The sequence below is a fragment of the Parasteatoda tepidariorum genome, chromosome 7 (genome assembly GCF_982258835.1).
Source record: "Parasteatoda tepidariorum strain Cologne lab strain chromosome 7, Ptep-v5.0, whole genome shotgun sequence".
Taxonomy (NCBI): domain Eukaryota; kingdom Metazoa; phylum Arthropoda; class Arachnida; order Araneae; family Theridiidae; genus Parasteatoda; species Parasteatoda tepidariorum.
Genome location: NC_141761.1, coordinates 38,733,538 through 38,747,350, shown reverse-complemented (window position 1 = coordinate 38,747,350; position 13,813 = coordinate 38,733,538). Strand labels below are relative to the sequence as shown.

At 27.5% G+C, this 13,813-nt stretch overlaps 1 protein-coding gene and 1 long non-coding RNA gene across 3 annotated transcripts in view; one reads left to right on the top strand and one right to left on the bottom strand.

Annotated features, from left to right (window-relative positions):
* Nucleotides 1-2,186: 2,186 nt before the first annotated feature.
* Nucleotides 2,187-13,813, bottom strand: part of LOC122269039 (uncharacterized) — a 34,510-nt gene continuing 22,883 nt past the window's right edge. Inside the window, exons 17-19 of one of the 2 annotated variants that reach the window (XM_087167702.1) lie at nt 12,050-12,073; nt 9,816-9,853; nt 2,187-2,428 (exon numbers count right to left, since the gene is read on the bottom strand). In XM_087167702.1, coding sequence (XP_087023828.1) covers nt 12,054-12,073 — 20 coding nt within the window. In that variant the 3' untranslated portion in view covers nt 2,187-2,428; nt 9,816-9,853; nt 12,050-12,053. The remainder of the gene's footprint in view (nt 2,429-9,815; nt 9,854-12,049; nt 12,074-13,813) is intronic. The other variant, XM_087167701.1, reaches the window with a different exon arrangement.
* On the top strand, nt 5,814-10,222 carry LOC147807026 (uncharacterized). The gene is made up of 3 exons (XR_015435453.1): nt 5,814-5,998; nt 8,203-8,349; nt 10,045-10,222. It is a non-coding gene; the product is annotated as an uncharacterized LOC147807026 (long non-coding RNA).

Genomic DNA, 13,813 nt, shown 5'->3' with positions numbered 1-13,813 from the left:
ATGTCAGTTACCAAACACACAAAGGCAAACACTAAATAGATACAGATTTACAATCGATTACTGATGATTTATATAGTCAGTCACCATAAAAAAAATTATTGCAGTTATAGATAAATTTGTAGTACAATAAATAAATCGATTAGGGTCATAAATAACTCTCTAGTCTTATATTATTTACATAATTTTGTTTGATTTATAATAAAATATTTCCTTGGAAATAAAAAATATTTTGATGCTTACTCTGTACACTAAGTTTACTAAAAACTTCAACAATTTAAATAAAATAAAATATTGTTAATTAAAAAAGAAAATCAACTATATGAAAAAATTTGAGGAAGATTCTATATGAAGAATTTTTATCATCAGCACCTTTTGTTTTACACTTCCACTTTGCTTTGCACTCTTGATATTTTCTAATTTATAAATTATGAATTATTTGTAAAATTTTTAATTTTTACACAAATTGAATTTTTACAAATAATCCAAAATTTATAATAATATGTAATCAAAAAATAATATGTTGAGAATAAAATATGACATCAAAGAATTTTTTTGCAAAGTTAAATTATCAAATCTGAGCTTATTTATACTTTACATTCTGTAATGTTCGAGTTAATTTCATTCATAAAATTATGGGATGGAAAGCATAAATTTACTCTTCATATTAGATAATTCGTTTTAGTAAAATCACGTTTTTGAAAAGCTAAAATATCTATCTTATATCCAATGAAAATATTTCTCAAATATCCAAATAATATATACAATTCATATCTAGTAGATTATATATCATAGATATCATATCATAGCCACTGATTTCTTTTATTTATATTGCAGATTGGTTTAACATTAATGCAAAATGATGTATGCACTGTATTTATTTCAAGTTTTTCACAGCAGCTTAAATATTACGATATCAATGCAATGTGTTGGATTTCTGTGATAAGTCACATAAATCTGTCAAATGTCTCGTGGATATACAGCAGATAGCAATATCCAAATATCTGTTAGACACCACACAGATGCTCTCCCTAGATTTCTGTCTGATATTTCATGAATATTCAGATATCTTAGAGATCTCTGCAGGATTTGGAAATAACCAGTTTTTTTTTTTTTTTTTTTTTTTTTATCAAAGAGATATCTCAAAGATGTGCCGGGGATATTTGTGTGGGTTTTTTTCTGAATAAACCATTGCATTAATGATTCTGATTTTAAAATAGAAAATTATTGCAAAAGGGCAATGAACAGTATATTTTGATATCTTTTTTCCCCAACGAACTGAGTTCCTCCAGATTCTTGTACGCTTAAAAATTCTGTGAGTTACCTGCTTCATGCAAATTAATAATAGCGATAAGGGTCAATTATATAAAATTTACCATTGTTTAAATATTTCTCATGGTGGTTTGAACATCCAATTACAGAGACACAAGATCCTAGATCAATCAACCTGTAAGGGTACTGAATTTTTATTTATTTATTTTTTTTTTTTTTTTTTTGTGAATCGCTTCTTGATGATTACACCATGGAGACAAACACATTATTTATACAACTATCTCGACAGATGGCAGCACTGCAATGCTTCATCCCGTGCCGCAATGAAGTTACGACACTATAAACACAATAAACATAAATAAAATTTGACGACAGTTAGTTACCTGCTTCATGCAAGTTAATAATAGCGATAAGGGTCAATTATATAAAATTTACCATTGTTTGAATATTTCTCATGATGGTTTGAACATCCAATTACAGAGACACAGGATCCTAGATCAATCAACCTGGTTTTTTTTTTTTTTTTTTTTCGTGAATCGCTTCATTGATGATTACACCATGGAGACAAACACATTATGCATTCAACTATCTCGACAGATGGCAGCACTACAATGCCTTATCCCGTGCCGCAATGGAGTTACGACACTACAAACACATTAAACATAAAAATATTTCAGTACAACTGAGCAAACTTTTACAGTACTCTTCTCTACAAAAGTTAATGCTTATTTCACATTAACTCAATAATTGTCGATTTGTATAATGTTTTCAATTTTGAAGTTTCGGGCATTCTTATTATTTAAGATTTGTGGGATTCAACTTCTAAATAAACTTATAAAAGTCAGCGTTAATGTTATTTATGTAAAACTTACATATGTACTTGTTACTTTTAATTTATAATTCACACTTACGTCAGATAAAATAAGAAAAAACTTTATTTGACAGAAGTTATGAAATACACACAATTAAGTTTTAATTTATAAATACTAAATAGCACAGTCCTTGATCTACAGAATCTGGTAAACAGTTGATTGTGAATCACTGATTTCTTTTTATTTATATTGCAGATTGGTTTAACATTAGTGCAAAATGGTGTATGCACTGTATTTATTTCACAGCAGCTTAAATATTGCGAACTTATTCTTTTCCAATTTCAAAACTGAAAAAAATAAATAATTAAATAGAAATATTAGGAACGCAATGTTATGATAAAATAATGTTTTGCAGAAATCTGAAATATTTTGACAAGGATAAAATTTACACGAGATTTAATTTAAAATCAACACTTTCTATTATCAGGTATAATTTTTTTAAGCATGAAACTAATAAAAAGAGATATTGTATAGCAGTAGAATTTGCTTTCAGAAAGGTTAATTTAGTCATAATATGAAAATTAAAAAAAATTACATTGACACACACGTATGTGCATATATATATATATATATATATATATATATATATATATATATATATATATATATATATATATATATATATATATATATATATATATATATATATATATTATTATTATTATTATTATTATTATTATTATTATTATTATAAAGCGCTCCGTTCTTGAAAAGAGATTTTTATGCCTTGCTCCGCAGTGATGTCACAGTCGAAAATTGGAGGATTACCACGGTGAGAATTATTTCGAAGGAGTGAAGCCAGCTCTTCTATTATATAAACACAAAGCATAATAATACAATAAAATAAAATGGAAAAACATTTAACTTGAAAATGTGACTGTCTTAATCAGGACATATCCTTTACGATAAATGCGATATTTCTAAATGCAGAGTAATTATCCTAAAATAAAAACTACTCTTTATAATGTGTTTTTATCGCTAAAAAACAAAAACACAGTTGAAAATGAGTTCAAGATGCAAGCAGAAAACAACTTTTCGATGTAGTGCCTTAAAAATGGATATCCTAATACAGTTAACAAAAATTTTCTAAGATGAAAAGAAAAGAAAACAGCTCTTATAGCGTAAAAAATAATTTTAAAAATATATTTGGTAGAAAAAAATATGAAGCAAATTACACCACAGTGCTGTCATCTATGAAAAAAATCTAGTAATTAAAGTTTATTTGGAAAATTTATTTAACGAAAATCTTAATAGGAAGAAAATTTAATTAATAGAAAATATATATATATGTGCGTGTGTGAGTGTATGTATATAAATGTATAGATATCTATGCACACACTCTAGCCAACAATAATGAAAAAAATACATTCAGTTTTTAAAGTACATGCAATTTTTCACACTTGGTACTTTCAGAGATTCGTGGGACCGACATTAAATTTCTAAAAGAACAAGCATTTTTAAATTCGCTTTGGCAAAATCAATCCACAAGCTTGCATCTTGAATCGATTACTTACGTTCTTATTTGTATTAACTGCACAAAATTTCGTAAATCTGGCTTGAATATATATAAAAATATCAGCATCCTTATAAAAAAAAATTTTTTTTTGCTATAATTTTAACAGAGAAATAAAATAAAATTATACAAATTTTTAAAGAACTTTAAAATTAATTATAAAATTACTGTTATAAAATTTGAAAAAAAGTTGTTAAAAACTGTGCAAATTTGAGTATTTGAAGTGGTTATTTTATGTTGCGTATAACAAAAGTATAAAAAAAAGTTTGAACTAAAAGTTTCAAGTAATTTTCTAAGGTGATAATGATCGAAAAAATTTTTAAAAAATAAGGTCTTTTACACAAATTTTAATTTGCATCATAAAATCAAAATTTAATAACAGATAATACCTTATAATAAACGTCTGGACAACAAAATGTGATGGCATAAAGAAAGAAAACATATTTTTATGGGGGATGATCTCCCACAATGCCGGCGTCAATTTTAATGAATCTTGTTTAATAGAACAAAATGATATACTAAAAGAAATTTGAATTTTTAATTTGTTAAAAAAAATTTATTAAGATTATTCCATCACATATAAATAAATCATACCAAGGATATTGACGTTTTTCTTCAATGATAGTATACCAAGAAAATCAAGCAAATTGTAAATATTATAGCAACCCATTTTTAACAATTAAAGATATTTCAATTTAATTCCTGACATTTACTAATTTTATTGCTTAATTAAAATTTTAAGAAATGGTATAATAATGTTTACGCTTTTCTGATTATATTTTAGTTAGAATTACAAAGCGGTGGAAATAAAATTCTAGTTTGACAATTGAATTGCATATATCAACAGGAATACTCTTATGCGTTAATGTTAATATAGCTACGTTTCGACTAATCTACCAGTAAAAAGGATACATTTTATGATTCTCGAAAACTTAACTTCTTGTGTTGTCAATTATTTGGTAAACACGGAGAAGATCTAGTATCAACGGAGAGCAAAGAATTTTACAGTTTGCTAGGCAACGGAGAAAAATTTGAAGAAATTTTCGTGAAATTTAAGACATGTTTAACAAATTGCTTTGAATACTATGGAATATTATCTTTGGTAAGAGTACACCTGGTAAATTTTTGTGCACTGACTAATAAAGTATAATTTTCAGTTGGGTATAATATGAAAAAAGCACAACTACTTCCACTTACTAGGAATAACATTTACCTTTCAGTTTAATTAATAAACTGAGTTTTAAATATGCTTACTAAATTCATAAACTTCGGTAAAACAACAATATAAATTATTTGCAAAGGAACTAGACTAATACAATTCCAACCTGGCGAGTAGCGACTTATAACAAGACACTTCGCTTGATGCTTTTACTTGTTGCTAGAAGTCAGGTTCGCAGAAAATGCTGTTTACTAGTTAAATTTAGTAGGAATAACACGATCTGTGACGTAGGCTATAGTATATCCAATTTTAGAGGAACAAAAATGAAAATGATATTTTACTCTCGAGCTAACTATAGGAAATTATTGGGTCTTCTTTCTCTCAATTTTACAAGGGCAGGTTAATTTTCTTTAAAAGTTCTAGTTTTCTTTAAATTTGCCTTGCTACTTGCTATAGGTGTCTCTTTTAATACTGATTTATATCTAATGCTAAAAATTATATAAAAATTTAAACATTTGTAAACCAAACTATTATGTAAATACACATAAGGGCGACCTTTGTGCTGGAATACAAAGTAAGGTAAAATAACGTTTAAGACCCAAGTAGCACAGGGATATTGTAACAGCTTTGGTCTACATCAACCGACATTGTCAATATTGGCGAAAACCGAAATTGTGTGTACGATATTGTACAATTCCCGTCGATTTCACATTAAAAATCTGTTTGTAAAATTTTCATTTAAAACTTTATTGTGTTCTTAAATCAAAATTAATCATTTAAAAGTCAAAAAATGACGTCAAATTGTTATAATTCCAAAAAATAAATTTAAAATATAAATTTAGAGATATCCGAACAAAAACGGACAATATTTGATATCAATATTGTAATCGTGTTTTTGTCACGGCATCGATCGTTTTCACTAAATACTGAAATCTGTGATATTCACCACTCGGAACCGTAACCCGTTAAGATGCTGTTTATCAGTTTCCGCTACACCTGCCGTTTATTTATCTTTGTCTTATTATATTTAAATCTAATTTCGTCTCATAAGATTTATATCTTAGCGCATAATGTAAGTGGAATTAAAATGATTTCGATTTAGCGAGCCCGAAAACTCAAACCAGCTGAAGATGAAGGAGAATTAATGCACCTTGTTGAAGTGAGCGAATTCTCTGATCTTGGCAGGTATGTTCTGTTTTTAATATGTATAATTATATTATTGCGAGAATTACATTGATTTCCTCCTTTTTCATGTCCAGACTGCTTAACTATTTAATTATATCACATTATTCAATTCTCATATTCACAAACAGTGGCGAAATTTTATAGTATGTTTAGAGGTGTTAAGCCTTCTGACATGCTTATGTTTATATTTTTTCACATCTGCAACTTGTACGTTCGATGAAAAATATTTTTTAATACTTAAACTAATTAAAAATTTAAGAGCCAGGCAAGCTAACAAATAGATCATATTTGCATATTTTTTAATTATTAATTTGTCATGGTAGATTGAAATGTTTTTTTTTTTTTTCGAAATTTTAAATTGATGATTTAGTATGTCTACTAGATTGATTTAATATGTCTACTGAAGATTTAATAAGATCTCTAATATTGCTGCTAGTAAGAAGTTTTTTTCTCAACCGTACAAGTTTGCAGCTATATATATATATGTTTAATTATTATTATGTTTAATGTATTAAATTAATATATATATATATGTAATGTTTAAATTACAAAAATAAGAATTGAATCATGAAAATTTTATATGTCTACATCTTACTTACCAAACCGAATAGCTCATTAATCAAGTAATGAATAATTTCGGACGGGGTTTTGATATGTGTATATATATTTGCTAGAATTACGCCAATTTCCTCTTCTTTTTTTTTAGTCCAAGTTTGTTAACTATTAAATTATATCACATTATTCAATTCTGATATTCCCAAAGATCTTGTTTACTTTTATTGGTTCTGTGCACTATAACAATTTGTCTGCTCCTCTCGGACTAAAAAAATGTCTAAAAGACTTGAAAAATGACGAAAATTACCTTTATTTATTTTTTGACAGAAATTTACCAGTTATATTTTAATCATGCCTTTAAATAATAACTTTTTGACATGCTCAATATACGCTGATAGTAGCGTAAATTGATGTATTTTTTCTGTTGTATTTTCGTCAGTTATTGATGTTGATTTTCACGTTGATTTTAAATATCCCAATAAACAACCTGAAAAATTGGAATCTTGTATTTGAGTATTTACTTTCTAAGTCAATAATTGTGTTGAATTTTATCAGTTATTGCTGCTGATTTCTCCATAGTTTTTAAATCTGATATTTTTTATACGATATTTTTATACAACAGCCTAATCTAGAAACGAAACACTCATTGGAGGCGACCGATTCGTGTGAATTTTCGTCAATCTTTTTTTTTTTTTTTTTTTTGCCAAGTACTACCTCGTATTTAATGATTTGCAATTTTTTTTTATTGTGATTATTAGTTACAAAAGGTGAAGGAAATAATTTCTGTGTCCCCCGCCTCCCAACAAAATGCAGAAATGTTACATGTAATGTTATAATCAAAATTACACATTCAATTTAAAAAAAGTTATATGTAGTTTTTTTTTTTTTTTAAATTAGCTTTTGTTATTTTAAATTAGCAGCATACATGTTTATCATTATGAAAGGTATCTTGCAGAAGGATATTAGTGCTAGAGAGTTTTGTCGCAGATAGCTCGAAAAAATTCTGCCTCAGGGATTCAGAGTATAACAGCTTTGGGTATACCTATCATTTCAATTAATGTTATTATATTGCCTTTTTAAATTTATTGTTGTGATTTTGTCGGAGAAAATAGTAACTTCGGTAAGTCATGACAGCTTCTTGGAATTATTGATGGAAAGTCAGGGATTTGAAAATCTTAAATGTCGCAGATACCCCGTACATAATGAAAAGCAATCCATAGCTGAATGTGTCCCAACTTTGCAACATATTTTAACTTATGTGATTCTTAAGTCAAATATGACTGTGATAAGTGTTTTGATGGTATAGGTATTTCTCCGCACACAATTTATTCTTAGAATTTGTGATAATTGGATTTGTAAACATACAATCTGATACTGCAATGTTTAATATATTTATTCAAAGGCAATTGCTTTGAAAGCTTCTCATATACAAAGTAAAGAACTAATGCAAGAACTGTTTTAGTGAAAAGTGACTGAAGTCATAAATAATATATTATAAAAATGAAAAATTTAGATAATTCCTTCCTTCAGCAATCCCATGCCCGTGTTACTTGTATGGTCTTAATTGAGGATAAATTATGAGATACATTTTGTAATGTTTATAAAAGCATATATATATATATATATATATTTTTTTTTCCTTCTTTCAGATATGTTATTTTGAAACCATCTGTAAAGGCTATCTATGCTCTTTTACTTCAGCACCATCTTGGAATTGGCGATGACGTATTGTAAATTAGAATGAAAAGGGAAACAGTGTTCTGAAAGCCTCTCAGCTGTTACAAATGCCATCTTGGGTAATTTTATAGACATAGAATTTTAAAATTTGTAATAAGACTTTACTTTTTCATTATCTTGCACTGAAATGGATCAGTTATTCCTTAAATTAATTACCCTGGTCCTTCCTGTTTTATTTTGCTTAGTTTGTATTCTAAACTCTAATACTTTTACATTTTACAGCATTGTATGTTTCAAAGTACAAAAGTTAGCCACTCTTAAAGTTTTGTAATGTTTTTCATGGCGTCTTTTCTCAACTACTAGCCATCAGGGTTTGTTGATTTAAATCATAATTTAATACATGATTTAAATCAAATGATTTTTTTTTAAAAAAATCATTGATTTTGAAAATTAAACGGTGTTTTAAATTATTGATACTTTATTGTTTTCTTTTCTTAGTTTTAAAATTTATTTTAAATAAATTGCTGCATTAATTAATTTTAGTTATTGAAATTACTTTCTTTCTTGGTGTGTGTTAAATTCCAACACATTTGAAATTACATTTATAACAATCTTTTTGATTCTTGAGATTGATTGGATAGCATTAAATGTGTACAGATTAAAGTACACATTTAATGCTGTCTTAATATAGACTTGCATAGCTGTAGAAAGTAATTAATAAATATGATTTTTTTCAAAAAAAAATTCAAATAATGTTAATTTAAATTCTTCCTTTTGATTGAAAAAGCATGAAATTAAAATCTACATTATATTTTATTAGTGGAAAATGTATATTTCTAAAGCTTGAGGTTATATTAGAAGGAAATTACCCTAATATGTCAAAAATAGAAGGGAAAAAAGGGGGGCTGATGAATTCAGATGTTTTTTTCCTGATATAGTGTCATTCTTCCCTTTCAAAGTCTATTTGAGGCAGTAGAGTTATTAACTGGTAACTGGAATTTTTTCTCTCATAATATGTTTATACTATCTTTGACGTTATCATATTTTCTATTAAGAAATTTTGTGGCAAAAAAATTCCAATAAGTACATAGATTTTTTTAAATTTTTTTTTAGCTTAACTTATTTATTTTGATATAAGATTAAAAATGAATATTTTAATATAAAAATATATAGATTAAATATTTATTTATTGATGAATGACTACATTTATAAACACAGTCTGTTGCATTTATTTTGTCTTATTAAAAATCAAGAGAAAAAAATCTCACTTTTTAATTAAAATTATGGTTTGCTAATTGAAACTTTGTTTTAATAGTTAAGGAACAGGGATCTGTGTCCAAGTCAAATTTATTACCACTTAGCGGTACCTTTACAAAATACTTCACTCTATCTGAATCAGCACTGTGGTAAGCACATGTTAGATGTGGAATTTGTATTGACTAGCCGGGTTCCTATCCCAGCCAATACTGGGATTGGAACCCGGCATCGAAAGGTGACCAAATAATTTTTAAAAATTATTCAAAGAAATTTTTTTCCCATCTATTATATTATAAAATATAATATTTTCCATATGTTATAAACTTACTCGTAAAGGGCTCCCATATAAAAACAGGCCCAGTGCTCCTGAAAACATAAAAACTGCTCTGATTGTATACAAAAGAATTATCAACCTAGGGATTAGCATAAACGCTGCTAGTAGTACTTGGGTTATACTTATGTCTACTTTAGTTCATGTAATGTTTTCAATATAACTATTTGTCTTTTAATTTAAAAATATTAAAATTAACCACAGTTCATGTGTTATTTTTTTTCAGCTACTACCTTCAGACTGTTTAAAGAAACTTGCAGACTAGAAAAAGCTGAAAAATTTGAAGTTCTTGCCACCGTCAACGACCGGGAAGGCAGGAAGACTAAGTTTGCCTCTACTGACGCAGTTTTGTTTTAGAAACAATTGGTTGTATTAAAGAAAACAATAAATTATAGAAATTAGTATATTATTCTTTACTGTTTAATAAAAATTATATTTCATTTACTCATTTGACAACCGTTCATGCCCTAATAGATATTTTGGCTACACTTTAATGGACAAAGGCTATAAGTAAATAAATCGCAGCTTATTCTACCATGCTTACCCTTTTTTAAATCAGAAATCTGAGGAAGTGACTCCTGTTATTTTATTATGACAACATCAGTGTAAATATTGCTTTTTTTTTTTATCTTTTTAATCAGATTTCTTAAAATCGAACATGATGCTGTGAAGATAAGGAATTTTGTTTTCCATGCATACTATTTTAGTAAAATACAGATTATATAATACTAAAACGTCACAGCAAAAGGTTTATAGTTTTAAATTAAACATATTGTAATTTTAATCTACATAGTAAAATATAGATGCTGTAAAAATTATTGCACAAATCACTTAAAATATTAAAATTATTTCACAGTATAAATGACTGCTTGTACCCTGAAAAAGAGAAAAAATATCTTAACAAAACTATTTACTTTCTAGTTTATTTTCTAGAATAATAATAAAATATACCTGCCTACCGAAACTTATTAAATATTAATAACTAAGCTGCAGATTTTAAAATTCTATAAGTTTTGGTAATAACAAATAATTTAATTTTAAACAAGCTAGAACGGTTTTGTTATCAGCTTTTTCCAGGTTACAAGCAGGCATGAATAATTTCAAAAACTAATTTTTATTTTCTAAAATAACGTAATTTTGGCGATAGTCGGCATTCCGCAGCATTTGTTTTTTGAATATCGTGTTGACGATGTCGGGCGGCATAGTACAACGTTTGTAAATGCAGAGAGATGTCGATCGACGTTCCCCAACGTTTTTACAATATCGAACAATATTGTTTTGCAATATTGAATATACGTTATAAAAGGGGTCCATTTTTATATAGTACAATATTTCGTTACGATATTGTACAATGTTCAAAGCTAAGTTTTTACGATATCGTTTTTGTGAATTGTGCTACTTGGGGAGCACAAAAAATATAATAGAAAGCAGACAGCTGTTTTGGATGCTCAAAGGGCAACCTTCATCAGTGCAACAGACTGATTCTGTTCAACTTTGTTGCACTGATGAAGGTTGCCCTTTGAGCATCCGAAACAGCTGTCTGCTTTCTATAATATTTTTTGTGCTCTTAAACGTTGTTTTACCTTACTTTGCAAACTATTATGTGTTATAACTTTCTTTTACAGCATTCAAGCAAAACAGACAAATAACCATAAATAAGATGGTATTTTGACTGTTAACTGTCCTAAAAACGGTTTATTAACTGCTTTCACCGAATATGGTTAAACAACTAGAACTTTATCGCACCAACTAGGCCCAACCGATTTAGTTTCTTTCAGCTGTGTACATAATATTGCCGAGAGGATTAATCTGTCAATCTCATGACCGACAAGCTGGGTTTCGAAACACAGCGGCGACACAAAAATTTTACCTTAGTTTTCTTCACATGAGGAGTTTCTTGCAACCACCAAATTTAATTAACCACCATTAGAATGCGAATCTTTCCTTCAAGCGTAGATGGCAACACCACAACTACAATTCCTATTACATAACTAAAAGCCTAGCTCCAATATCGTATTAATTTCTTTTTTATGGCTTTGAAACCATACTAGTTGTAAATGGTTAGAATCCGTATAGTTTTGTATTCGTGTTTTTTAACCATGCTAGTTATAAATGGTTTTAAAACCATAAAGGTACAAAACGTTCTTTACTGTAAATTTTACGGTTAATTGGATGGACAGGATGCTTATTTTACCATAATTTTAGAATAAATATACTAACAGTGTACTTACCATATTAAACGGCTTCCTGACGAGCTGTTAATAGAAAGCACATTTATAAAACAAAAAAAAATTTTAAGGTATTCAAAGTTGAATACGTTAAAAATTTAAAATTCAGAGTATAATGGATAAATGTTACTAAAAATTGCAAAAAAGAAAGAAAGAAAGAAAAAAATAACAAATAAAAAAATTTTGGAAAAATTTTGTAAAGAGTTTAATAGTACAATTTTAACTTAAATGTACTTAAGTTAAAATTGTACTATTAATTAACTGTTAATTTTTTTAAGATATTTTCAGAAGGTAATATACGTTATTTAGACTTAGATTAATTTTAAACTTTAATTAATTATATTAAATACTTATATTAAAAATTTTTAATTTTGTCATTATTTTGTCTGCTTTTGTATTATTTTACAGACAAAAGTAGATTAAATTATAAGATTTAAGTATTAAACTAGGTATAATTTTCTACCAATGTAGATTTTAAAAAATGTTTCGAATTTAGTTCAATATGCTGGTGGCTGCAAAATATGCTTTCTGAAGAAAAGAAATAAATGCAAGTTTTTCGCAATCTACAAACTATTGTTATCAAAAGCCTTTTACAAGCAACTTTTTTTTTCGTTTGTGTTTTGTCATTTTTCGTTTTTTATAAACAATTAAATTTTAAATTTTGAATTTTTTAATGCTATATTTTTAAAATGTCCCATTACCATAATTTAAAAAATAACTTGACGTATTTTTGTATTCTTTTAAAAGACTAGGAGGCTATACCCTCTGTTTTCTCACCAACTCCCATGGTTTGTTCCCATTCATAACTGTTTGAGAATTCTTAGAAAAAATGATTAAATAACAATTTATTCTACTGTTATTTTACAATATTAAAAAAAGAAAAACAGATACGGTTAATCAACCAGAAGTTTAGAGCATCAATTAAGCCCACCTAATGAAGCCATTTAGTTCATTGCACCTAGTTACATATATTAGCCGAGAGTTACATATATTAGCCTAGTTACATATATTAGCCGAGAGTTACATATATTAGCCTAGTTACATATATTAGCCAGTCTCATAACCGACCTCCATTCCAACAACAACGAAAAACGAAGAGTTTCCAATGTCTTGCACTCCCCAAATTATGCCCTACACTATACAATGCCCATTATCTAACAAAAAAGTTTGCTCTAACATCCAATAATATTTTTTACAGTTTTGAAACCATGCTGGTTATAAATGGTTAAAAAAATATTATTTTTTTAATTCATGGTTACGTAACCATAGTAGTTGCAAACGGTTTCTGAGCCATAAAGGTAAAAAATGTTCCTTACCGCAAACTTTACGGTTATTTGGAGGAACCAATTGCTGCCCGTTATTTTACTGTAATTTTAAAATAAAAATTCTAACAGGGATTATTCAAGATCAAAGGAAAAGAACGGTTTATGTCATTTCTTTTACGCGAATCATGGTTGCCAATTTTTGCATTTTGATAATGACTAAATTTAGACAAATCAATAACATGGGAAACCGGTACTCCATCTCCACGATAGTTATTACACGGTGGGGCTTGTAGCTAATGCATACCTGCCAACTTTTAAGCAAAAGTTTTTAAGTTCCAGCAAAATTCATTTTTCCTCAGAACCAGCTTTAAATTAAATGAACCATCATTCTTTTTAATTTTTTTTTAAATTGGTGAAGAAAAATAATTTTGCTTGGAATATGTGTAATGTTTATAAATTTATGTAAGCACATTTTATTTATATGTTAATTTCAGAGAAATGG